We start from the raw sequence: 12,787 nt of genomic DNA, 5'->3' as shown, positions 1-12,787 counted from the left end.
CTCCAGGTTCCACCGCCACTCAATTAGACTTAGCCGCAGAGGGAAGAGATCAATTAATTTGCCGCGCACGCGCATTCAAGTCAAGATAAGGTACTGGCGAAAACTCCTTCCGAGGTTCAAGATTCTTTACAAGAGGAAAACCCGACATCTCAGATTCTACAAAAATGGATTAAGGATAGGGCGGCGATGGTTTTCTTATCGACGTCCTCGATTGACTAGGCGAAGATCAAGGCGTCGACGTGTCAGAAGGAGAAGGCGAAGAAGGTTTAGGAGGCAGAAACGTAGGAGAAGGCTCAGAAGAAGACGAAGGAGGAGAAGAAGGCGGAGAAGACGAAGACGACGAATGAGGAGAAGGCGGAAGCAGAGACGATATGGAACCAGAAGACGGGGTCGACGCCTTAGACGAAGACGTGGTTGTGTACTGAAGATAAGATTGTACAGAAGATGGAGAAAGGTGTACCAACGTAATGGACGCCTAATTTTCCGTTTCATGGGGAGGATTAAAACAATCAGGTGCATACACTGTTCTCAGGATCATTTAGGAGCTTGAAAAGAGAGAAAAACGTTCTTGTTTCGATCACTTTGAAATTTGTGCTAATATTTTTTTTCGGGGAAGGAGGTCGTCTAAATGTAGTCAAATGTGACTTCCGACATTTCCTTGCATTCAAATATTGGTCTCAGTGTGTGTGCGTCCAAAAGAACACCATTGCAATAATATTCTTTTTTCTTTGAAATTTCCTAGGTACTTGAGAGGTCGACTTATCTTTAGACGGAAAAGAAGACCGACAGCACTACCCCTTAGTAGGCTTAGAGTTTATGCGTTAGGAAGATGGAGACGTGTGACCAATAGAAGACGAGGATTAGCTGTGCGCTACCATAGAACCTACAGAAAAATAGATCTAACACGAACACCAGTAGCAATCTGGAGCAAGAATAGGCGGAGACCGCTAAGAAGAAGACCAAGGAACCGATGGAGGGGACGCAGAGTTCGAAAGTATCGACGTCGAAGGGGATCACATCGGCGACGCCTCAGGAGAAAGAGAAAATTGAGAAGGATCAGGAGAAGAAGGAAACGACTTCGTAGACGAAGGAGGTACCGACGAAGACGAAGGAGAAGAAGGAGGACGAGGAGAAAGAGGCGTAGACGACGAAGGCGTAGAAGACAAAAACGAAGGAGAAGACGCAGAGCTAGAAGAAGAAGACGCCGTCGACAAAGGCGACAGCGTTACAGCGTTTTAAGACTGAAATATTATCGCAAGTGGAGAAGCGTTTATCGCCGGGGAGGAAAATTATACTTCCAATTCAGAGGAAAGTCAAGAAGAATCAGGTAAAATCATTGTTCCTCTTATCGTCATCTGTTTCTCACACATGCGTGCTTTGAATGAAACATTTCAGCAATAAAAAAAGAAGAAAAAAGAAAAAAACCCGCATCTGCTTGGCGAGTTGAGAAAGGGGGACGGAAAGGGAAATTTCTTCCCTTTTTCATCGATTTAACCATATGCACCTGTTCAAAAATGCTGAATTTTCTTCTTTAATTTATTCACTTTTTTGTTGCTATACTAGCTAGCTTTCGTCAACTTCTGGATGGGGGCTGTGAAATCACGCAAATTAACTTAAATACCACTATTTTCGAAGGATCAATATCCCCCCAGGCTCAGAACTTAGAACTCAATAGCTAACTTTTGTTTGTACAGCGCTGATTGAATCTCCTATTCCTTTTCATTTGTCATTAAGATGTGGCAGAGGCAGAATATTTGTACGTCGTCGTGGGAGGTGGATATCCACTAGGAGGCGACTCAGAATCAAGATAAATCGTAAATGGAGAAAAGTGGTAAGGTACAATCGAGCTTTCCGTGTTCGATATGGAAGGCGAAGATGCCGAGTGAAGATCCGAAGAGGAAGGGTTAGAGTCAGAATCCGACGAAAATGGAGGAGAATTATACGGCGAAAGCGAGGATATAAAAGAAGGCGACGAAGAAGAGTGAGAAGAAGAGTACGAAGGCGACGCCGAAGAACTAGGAGGCGACGAAGGAGAATTAAAAGACGAAGACGAAGACGACACAGAAGGAGGAGACAACGTAAAAGAAGGCTAAGAAGAAAATACAGAAGAAGAAGAATGCGAAATATCAGAAGACGACTACGAGGAAAAAGGCTGTGGAGAGGAAGAAGACGTAGACCGAGATCTCGTCGCTTCAAGATGCGATTTTTATATAAACGTCGCTGGAGAGGAGCGTTCAGACGCAGAGGATACTTGTGCGTCCGCACCAGGAGAGGAGTGAGAAAGATAAGGTACAGTTTTATAATTTGACTCGCAAATGGGGATCTGTTTTTAAAAAGATTGATCGACTGTGACATGACTATGACTAAATTTTGGCAAACAGACGCCCAATTCTTTAACTTGTCAAGATAATGTTATTCTATGGCAAATTTTATAAAATCTGCTCGAAAATACCATCCTCGTGCTCTGATGTGATCAGTTATCTCAAAATCAGTTAGCTCAATAATGTGAACCAACGATTTTAAAGTATTTAGCTTTGACGCCTGTTACAAAAAATTTATTTCATTCACTTATTTACTTTTGTCATTTACTCTTTAAAGAAACTTAGCATGATGTACGAAATCCCTTTCGGGCAATTCCCATATTATTGCGACTTATATGCTAGTGATTTATAGAGATATAAATAAAAAACTCCCAGCAGACCCTGAGAAATTTTATCTTAATAACTGTACCGAGGCATACATTTTTCCAAATATGAGCCTCCTTACATCATTTGGATTTGTAGCCGCAAAGAGTAATGAAAACAATATGTTGCGAGAGAGCAGGTTGTCTGTCTGTGTTTTATGTGGTTTGGTTTCGTAATGACCCTGGTCAACACGTTTACTGACCAAAAACCAGAAGATTAAGGCCTTAAAGGCAGCAAACTCTTGTTTGACCGAAGAGGTACAAGATCATAATGTTGAAACAAGTAAAACAAAACAATCATGTCTATTTGAGTGAGATTGCCAACCCGGCTAAGTTTTTGGGCCGATGTTTTGCTGATACAATTGGGGAGATTTCAATCATTCTTCCCGGGTCAACACGGGTCTTGACAAGTGTTACCCTGCAAAGTGGTCAAGGAAAGATGACCCTGCAAGAGGTCAAGGAAAGGTGACCTACAGCTTGACCTCTCATCCATTATAACGCTAACAAACATTTGACTGTAAAAAGTTTCCCCTTCGCGATTACGCAGTAAGTAACCTGGATCGCGATAAGAGGCCTTGAGTGCTGAGGGATGCATTGCTTTGTTTTCACGAATATCTAGCTTTACGTGTTTTTTCAGAAATATTAAAGGAACTTTGAAAGACACCAATAAAATTACTCCTGTTAACTTTCTATACTCCCACGCACAGATATCGTGGCGGCCGCTGGAGGATGTGGCGCACCAGACGATGGTTTACACTATCTGGGAAAAGCCGTCTTAAAATACGTTATCACAGGATGTGGAGACGGGTTGTTTACAAACGCCGCAAGCTGGTCGTGCTCGTTGGAAGAAGATACAGAAAAGTACGGATCCGCCGCGGACGATTGATCATTAGGTCTACACGTAGAATAACAAGGCGAAGAAAAGGATATACAAGGAGGGGAAAATGGTCAAGGTTAGGCCGCAAGGGATTCGCAAAACGCGCAAGATCTTTGCGACGTCTGAGACGTCTTAGAAGATTGAGGAAGAGGAGAAGGAGACGGCAAAGGCTAAGGCGAAGAGTGCGCAGACGAAAGATCAGACGAAGAAAGAGAAGGTACAGGAGAAGGAGGAGACGAGCCAGGAGAAGAAAAAGGCGTAGAAGAAGAAGAAGGCGACGCAGACGGAGGATCCGAAGACGAATTAGACGCAGCGTAATGCGAATCTATTACGCTAGGAGATGGAGGATGATTTATAGAAGGGGAACCAGACTGATCTTTAGAATCGGACGAAGACAATGTTTCGTCAGGTAAACTGAAACTAATGATGGAGAGCTAAACCCTTCCACTCCTAAGAGTGATCAGGAAAGAATTTCTCCTGACAATATTAATGCAGTATCGAGCAAGGAAGTGACGAGAACAAAGAACATTCCAATTAGGAGAATATAAGTTTATCCAATACCGAATTCTCCAAACTAACATCAAAAGAATTGTTTGGCAAACAGTGAGAAGAAATCTTTAGAGTGAAAGGGTCAAAACAGGTGTTATTAATTTGGGAAGGATGAAAACATGTGCTTCAGAAAGTTTTAATCACCTCTTTTCATCCTTAAATACATTTTGCTTCTACATCTCAATTTAGTAGGACATAGAATTTTCCATCAAGAATCGTATTCAATTTAGACTTAATCGTTTCTAATACGATATAGAGACACTCCGCTCTAAAAACTGACCGACGTCTTCACCTTAAATCCTTGCTTCTTTTGCCATTGGTTTTTCACCATCAGTGCGACTCATTAGATTTCACCAAAACCAAATATGAATTGTTTGTAGCAAAATATATTGCTCAGCGGCTATGGATACAAAACTGCCTTGATAGTACAAAATGTTTAAAAAACTATTTTATTATCTAAATTATTCTGTTTTTATGATTGAGATTTGACTTTGAATTACCTTCCTAAACTAGTCTTTTATTGTTTATTTTAAGATATGGATTTAGAAAGGTGAGCATATTCCGCAGTGGACGATGGTATCGACTAAGGAGACCAAACAGACGCATAAGAGTGTTTTACGGGAATCGCTGGCGAACAGTAAAGATAAATAGACAAGGGTTACTCCTAAGATACGGCATAAAAGGATATCTCATGCGCTTTACAAGGGGATTAATTTCTATATATCGGCGAGGACACTGGAAGCGTATCAGAATCCGCCGCCGAAAGGTTTCACGGCGCAGGAGAAGGCTAAGAAGAAGGAGAAGAAGACGACGACGAGTGAGAAGAAGACGAAGGCGAATCCGACGAACCCGGCGACGAAAGAGGCGACAACGTCGAAGGCGAAGAGTGCGAAGAAGACGAACTAGAAGACGAAGACGATTGAGAAGGATTACTAAACGACTAAGGAGGGGTAAGACGAGACGTCGAAAAACTCGTAGAAGCCGAAAATTGTACAGTGTCCTTCGGATCTATATCAAGGGATGGAGAAAAGCATATCGAATTGGAGGTCGCCTGAGAGTCCGATACCATAGAAGAACAAAAGTAATAAGGTAACCTCTATTTTTGTACTGGCACTGCAAATGTCACCGGCATTTTACTTTCCTAATTAAGTTGGCTCGCCTTCAAACGTTTTTTTTTTTTTTAATTATCTTATGGACAAAAGCTAATTAAATCGTACTCGGTAACCGCAGTAATGTACAGTCTTTAAGCAAAGTACGGAACACCCGGCCATACGTGAATATTCACTATCGACAGCCAGCGCAATGCCAATTTTTTCTGGACATAGAACTTTGTATGCGTAGTAACACTGAAGTAGAGAAGGGAAGCGAGAGGTAACAAAGTAAAGGCGGTGGTTCACTTATAAGAAGATTGAAGAGCCGCATTTATTCAAGTGCCGAAGATTGAAGATTAGTGCGCAAAAGGCTTTTTCTTATTCTTCTAAGCTATTACTACGCACGTTACAGACTGCTAAAATTTGACAGTGTTTTGGTTGCGAAAAGAGTTCCTTATTTATTCCTAATTAAGGAAACACTTAGTCTTAAACTTATATTTCGGACTTCAAGCTTTGCTAGTAAGAGGTAGTGGTATCTGAGAGTTAAAACGCTATTTAAGGCGAGTTTTCAATGCAACAAAACATAACAAAATATAAATCGAGGGAAAGCACGTTTTGAGCAATTATGAAAATATGGTTTCTGCTCATGTCCTTTTAGTCTGTCTAATTCTCGATGAAAAAGAAAACTGGATTTGGATGAGATTATGAGTACTGAAAAACACAGAACTATTCAAAGTTAACAGGAGGAAGCAATTGCAGTCCGCTCTGCATGCTTCGCAATCTCCCAATAGGAGAAGTGTACTAAAATCTTTACACACTTTGTTTCTTCCAAAATTTAGAAACAAAGAAGAATATACTGTCCAGATTGGCACATATATTCCTTTGAGCTGTTGAAAATAGCGGAGAGATGTTGACATGTAATTTTTTTCTTTCCTATTACAGATGTAATCGTGGTTATCTTTACATAAGCTCTAGAAGACGATGGCGTAGAGTTAGAGTACGAGGTAAAGTACAGGTACTTTATAACAGACGTTGGAGGTACGTGACCACAATGAGGAGAAGGGGAAGGAGAATGCTAGCTATTAGGTACGGTCGTAAAGTAATGAAGATCTCTATCCATCATGGTCGAGTAAAGATGTTCATTCCAGCACACTTCGAAACGGTTAAACCGAAGCCAAAGCCAAGACCGCGACCAATACGACGAAAGCGACCACGTTCACGTGGAAAAGGACGTTATGGGCGTCTAAGAGGGCGCCGAAGACGGCGACGTTGGCGAAAACGACTTCAACGACGACGGCGAAGGCGTAGACGGCGTTACATACGACGCCGGCGAAAACCTTTGTTCCTTTTCTATTATAAAAGACGCTGGCGGTCGATTATCAGATGGCGTGGTCAATATAGATTGCGTTACGGTAAAAGATGGATAACCTTCTAGTGAGTAAAATTTGTTTTTATTTGGTCCACAGCTTTAAGTTTCTATTGAAACAGTTGATACCCTAATCGAATCGCTCATGATCCCACCGAATGACCTAGTTTAGCAGAGATAACATGTAGCAACATATTCTAACCAGTCCTACAGGCTGGTCCATAATGAGAGAAGGAAGCGGACGCTCTCAACAGCAACGGAAAGGAAATAGTGCGTAATATGTGGTGGTGAAAATTGTCGAAATAGACTGCTGAAAGTGCAGATGAGACCGAATGAATTGGACAAAAAAGAGTAAGCTCCTACCATAACTTGTCCGTGCACTTGCGAGAAGGAGAGTGGATACAAATTGAATTCTGCGTAGCCACGTTGAAGTTAAATCATTAAGAGGAGCAACATCTTCTCACTCGTCTCACTTGCTCTTCTACGATGAGAATGGGGAGACCTAATGTTCTAAGGCCTAAGGCTCCGAGAGAAGCTGGTCTTTGATAATGAAACAAAATGGGCCAAATTGGACCTTTAATAAAGAAAGGAAACCTTGATATTGTCCAACAGGCGCTTGTCCTTTAGTTATGCAAACTTCTGTGGTTGGTAACGAAAAAAAAGCCTAGAAAGCAGTGATGGCTCCTGGCTAGGCGAAAGCCTTTAATCTTAACTTCGTAAGCCTCAGCCATAGATTACGTTCCGTGGCCGTGCGAAAAGGAGATTTAATTAAATTGGTTTATCCTTAAATACCCTCAAGTTAGACGGTTTAGAATAGCAGATTCATGTCCCAAGATTATTTATTTATTTGTTTATATATGGGACTCTTATAAGAGTCAAAATAGTAACATAGGTCTTTGTACTGAAGAAGCAGTCATTAAGACGCCTATACGATATTTATGCTAGTTATGATTTACTTATGGCACGTTCAATGTCTTTGCACCGTCACTAAGAACCGTACTAACTTTATATTTCTTGAACTTTAACAGTTATCGAACAGGGCGATACGTTAGAGTTACCTACAAAGGGAGGAGCCGCATAATACGTCGCGTCAGTAGGCGTTTCAAGGTACGACTGGGTAAGCGATGGAGGTATCTTAAAGTACGTGGTGGAAGGCTTGTGGTTCGTCGGTTCGGAAGTTACAGGCCATTCAGGTTAACAGGCGGCCGGATCCGGCTACGATACCGCAGAAGATGGAAAACAGTTAAGAGACAACCGCGAAGCCCGAGGAGACGAAGACGATGGAGACGTCGACATCGACGACGACAAAGGCGACGCGTGAGACGGCAACGTCGTAGATACCGACGACGTATGCGACGAATAAGACAGCGCAACGTTTTACATTTCTATTATGGTCGAAAATGGATAAGCGTATTCCGTAGAGGTAGTTCATTGAGATGTCGTTTTGGTAGCAGATGGAAACTTGTACGGTAAGCTCCTCTTACTGCGAACTTATTACTTGTGGCCTAGACCCAGAGTAGCTGTTCGAACCAAAAACTCGCCTAAAGAACAAGTCATGGTTATTTTGCTAGCTGCTACAATTGCAGTAACTACTGAATTTAATTTAAGTAACCGACATTTAGCAAAAATCTTTGAGATTCAGCTTTTAACCAGTGTTCTCGGCTAGATCACCGACCATGCCTTTGTTGTGGTTTAGTGAGAAGCATTTTATCATGTTCACATTGAATTTAAAGTTTGTCGAGGTTACGACAAACCGCACAGAAAATAAGATAAACACCAAGGTGATTAAGTTATTTTCTATTCACTTTTTTTCGTTTTTTGCGCTTGGTTACGACCATGGGCGCTATTGTATTATTTGTTGTTTCTTCAAAAGGGAAATACCACTTACAAAGGCAAGATTTTTAGTCTTAGATGGTAGAATATGTAAATTACGCTTTCCCTGTATGGAGGCCCATCAATCAACGTTATTTTTTCAGATACCGTAAAGGAAGGATCGGAATCCGATATGGAAGGAGATGGAGGTGGTTGAGTAGAAGACCACTTAAATTCCGCTTTGGCCGACGATGGCGATCACTGCGATTTTACCGTGGAAAACCTCGCATAAGATTTAGAGGAAAACTGACAAAACTGCGTATAGCTTACGGTAAATTGCGCTTACTAAACAAAAGAAGATGGACGAGACCAAGGACACGTAGAATGATACGAAGAAGACGACGAAGACGACGAAGAAGAAGGTTAAGGAGGCGAAAAAGACGAGCGAGACGTCGACGCCGACGAAGGGGACGGGGAAGGCGCCGTATACGTCGATGTGTGATGCGTGTAGGATTCAGAGGACAATTCAGGAAGATTTACAGGCGAAGAGGACGATTGATAATGCGCTGGGGAAGAAGATTCAAGAGAGTAAGGTGAGGTTAATTGGACAGCGGGCCGCGAGAATTACAAGGCTACAGAAAAAGTGGACTTGATCTAAATCACAGGCACAGCATTAGGATAAGACCGGTGAAAGAAATCATTATGATTGTGATTTTCTCTGATAATTATGTAAGATCACTTTCACTGAGACTAGGAAACAGCTGAAGTCACCCGACCATTATCAATAAGCTAATTCTTCCCCTCCGAAAAAAAAAAAGGATAGCCCTGTCATAGAGTAAACTGAAAGTTACTTTGTTAAAAGCTAACCCTTTGCAAGCTGTCTTTAAATATTCATGAATTCACTCACGGAGACAAGCATGACTATATTTGACTCGGAAACAGTGCAATAAAATTTACTAGTTTTTCCCACGCTTGTTTTCAGATACGCTTTACATAACAAAAAGACATGATTAGATTGAAAAGGTGAATAATGGATTTGTAGGACAAATGAGATAAATATCAACTGATATAAAATCACGTCTAGATTATTTTCGGGAGAGTTAAAACATGTCTTGTTTTCCAGGTACAAGTCTCGGAAAGGAAAGATCTCATTCACGTTCAAAGGAAGACGACGCTATATCAAACCTTACATCCGCATCAGAAAGCGATGGTGTCGTATAAGACGACGCAGAGGCAAGATCACTGTTCGTGTACGTGGAAGATACCGTCGATTCAAGCTATTACGCGGAATACCTGCATTTAGGAAAGGTAGGAAATGGCGAAGAATCCGTTACAGAGGTAGGATATCACGAAGACGCCGTCACCAGAGGAGACGTAAATATCTACGCAAATTACGAAAATTACGTCGCTTAAGGCGTTACCGTCGACGAATGAGGCGAAGAAGGAGACGGATACGACGATCGAAGAGACTTAGCAGCTCCTTCATGATCTACTATCGCGGAAAGAGGAGAGTTGTTTTCAGGTGGAAAGGAAGATTGACGTTCCGCCTTGGAGGAAAGCGAAGAAGAATCAGGTAAAAAACAATAAATCGTCCTTTTACCATCAGGACAGTTATACAGTAGGTGTAGTACCGGAACATTTAAGAACTGCTTTAAAAAATACGATAAAAATGACTTGAAGTAATAAAGCACAGAAAATGGGGCAAAAAGTGCTATGTTTCACATATGAAATGGCATCTTTTACGGCGACGGAAACAGGTCTTAAGAGTCGTAGTTCAAATGCTCTTAATTAATGAGAGAAATTCGTTTGAAAGAATCGCAGCTCCTTGGACCGATAAGAATGGAGATGTCCGTATTCAGTGTCAGCTACTAATTCTGATTTTCCAGACATTTGGTGGAATGGCATCCAACTAAATGTTTTGTGAGTGGTATTCCACTGTCATAACTGACTCTCCGAAAGCCTGAAATCAAATACAGATTATAGAACAAAATATTGATAACTATTTCTGAACTCATCTTAATATTTAATTTATAGGTCTCCGACGAAGAGCCATAGCTCATTTACTTTTCCCTTTCCAACCACTTCTTACGATGTAAAATCCGTAATTAATTGATGTGTTCGACTCTACCTCAAATGTGGCTACCTATTTTATCTCATCTCACTTTAGGCTCTCTCGTGGCAAGCTATATTACTATTTCCAACGAGCTTGGAGACATGTTCCGATGAAGAGGTATCGACTCTACGTGTTCAGGAGAAGGATGTGGCGACGAATTGTTATCCAGCGAGGAAAACTTAAGGCTCGCTTTGGTAAACGGTACAGACCAATCTTAGTCAACAATAAGGGTACCTATATGTATCTAAGGAGACGCTGGTTACTTCTAAAACGGCGAAGACGTGTGAAGCCCAGAAGAAGGCCTTGGAGACGCTACAGAAGAAGAAGACGCTACATTGTGATGCGTGTAAATGTTGGAGGACGTTGGAGATCAGTTTACCAAAGAAGAGGAAAGTTCTTCTTCCGTTATCGACGCAAGAATTGTAGCCTAAGGTAAAAGAAGATATATATTATGTATATATATATATATATGTATATATATATATATATATATATATATATATATATATATATATATATATATATAATGATTTTATTTACGAAAGGCTTTGGCTTGGGTACCACTATGTACCACCTAAATTATCTTGGACAAACTAAGATATGTGGAGGAAACTACATTACCTAGTGTTGTGCTTCTAACGCTGACAGCTAAGAATCGGAGTAACTCCTTTCGACCTACTTTTACTCGCTTACAACTGCATATTCTTGGTTTTTGTATTCTTATCAGATTTGTGCGTGGTTCAGTCTCATACTACTTTGGTCGAAGATGGTATCGAATCAGTTCTACCGCAAGGATAAGAATCCGTGTTAAAGGACGGTTCAGAAGAGTAAAGAGAGTGGAAAGAAATATCACTGTCCTTTACCGAGGCAAAACCTCGGCAATTCGTTTCATATACGGCAAAATACAATTTTACTACAAGAGGAAGTGGCGGCGTATTTCCACTATCCGTGGCAGGCGAGCAAGGAGACGTCAACGGCAAAGAAATGTCAGACGGTATTGGAGACGATTTAGGCGTAGAAGACGAAGGCGTCGACGTCGATACGGAAAGCGCAATGGCAGAATCTTTTTCAGATGGGGTAGAAAATTCTACCTCGTTCGAAGTAAGAAAGGACGGCTCAGCTTCCGTGTCGGCACAAAGTACTATTTCCTGAGGTAGGAGGGCCTCTTGTAACAGTAATTGTTAACACAATCCGGGAACCATAAACTTATTTATCCCAACAATATCATAATTATTTTTTATCAACACCTATGTGAGCATGAAAAAGGTACTACTTTATATTTGATCTATTTGCCTCTGAAAATAAGCAAGGTGCTTTGCTCAAACTTTCGCAATAATTGTAAATTATTCGTATGGGATAACGGAAACAGTGCCTGGAAATTTTCTTCTACAAAACGTCTTCATTCACAATGCTTCATTTTTACAAATATCCTTTTTCAAGGTTGCGCTAATAGACTATTTTACGTTAGACATGTAAATTTTATTACAGCTTCAGCTTACCAATTAAAAATGAGTGCAATGCCATTTATGCTCTCACCGCTAAAATGTGATTCTGCTCATCATCTCATGGAAGAGGGTCGGGCAAAACTCAACGTGTTCGAGGATTCCATGGCGCGCAAACATTGTTCTAGAGGTCACATTTCCAGAGGCTACCTTTTCTAAACATGTCTCTAAAATTACAATTTTCCTGCTGTTCACAGAATCCGAAACAAAAGAGGTATCTGGTTACGCTCCGGCAGAAAAGCTTGGAGGCTGGTTAGACGACCTCTTAGACGCTTAAAGATGTATATCCGTGGCAAATTACGCTGGATTTATCCACGCAAAGGACGTTTGATGGTCTACTATAGGCGAAGAGGACGACTAGTGCGATTCCGAAGCGGACGGCCATTTGTCTGGTTCCATCGCAGATGGAGAGGCCTTAGATTAAGATCCAACTACGCGAAAATGAGACTCAAGATTGGAGGCGTTTCAAGGATCATCCACAGAACAAAAGGCCGGTGGACTGTACGTTACAAAGGCAAACTCAGAAGGATCTTACTGCGAGGACGACGATTTGGAATCTTTATCGGAGGAAGATGGAAATATGTGCCTGCAAGGGGAGGAGCCTTGCAGATACGTTATGGGGGAATGTGGCGACGAGTGAGGAACTGTTGCAACAAACTGAAAGCTGTGTTACGTGGCCGTCTTCGACGAATCCGACTTCGGTATGGAAAAGCCAAAATGCGAGGGAAGAAAGGCTGGAGTAGGTTATTGCGCCAAGGGTTTCGCAAATTTCGCCTCAAACGACTGAGAGGTAC

General features: G+C 41.5%; 1 protein-coding gene across 1 annotated transcript in view; it reads left to right on the top strand.

Annotated features, from left to right (window-relative positions):
- The window catches only part of LOC113673408 (uncharacterized), an 82,814-nt gene that overhangs the window by 69,115 nt on the left and 912 nt on the right, over nt 1–12,787 (top strand). The window contains exons 81-92 of the mRNA XM_089198642.1: nt 7–513; nt 743–1,327; nt 1,735–2,289; nt 3,391–3,969; nt 4,644–5,198; nt 6,143–6,634; nt 7,595–8,035; nt 8,543–8,971; nt 9,502–9,951; nt 10,546–10,923; nt 11,219–11,644; nt 12,191–12,783. Coding sequence (XP_089054768.1) covers nt 7–513; nt 743–1,327; nt 1,735–2,289; nt 3,391–3,969; nt 4,644–5,198; nt 6,143–6,634; nt 7,595–8,035; nt 8,543–8,971; nt 9,502–9,951; nt 10,546–10,923; nt 11,219–11,644; nt 12,191–12,783 — 5,990 coding nt within the window. The remainder of the gene's footprint in view (nt 1–6; nt 514–742; nt 1,328–1,734; nt 2,290–3,390; nt 3,970–4,643; nt 5,199–6,142; nt 6,635–7,594; nt 8,036–8,542; nt 8,972–9,501; nt 9,952–10,545; nt 10,924–11,218; nt 11,645–12,190; nt 12,784–12,787) is intronic.

This window comes from Pocillopora damicornis, chromosome 2 (assembly GCF_964200805.1).
Source record: "Pocillopora damicornis chromosome 2, jaPocDami1.2, whole genome shotgun sequence".
NCBI lineage: Eukaryota > Metazoa > Cnidaria > Anthozoa > Scleractinia > Pocilloporidae > Pocillopora > Pocillopora damicornis.
Note: the sequence above shows the minus strand (reverse complement) of the source record. Positions and strands in the feature narration are given on the sequence as shown.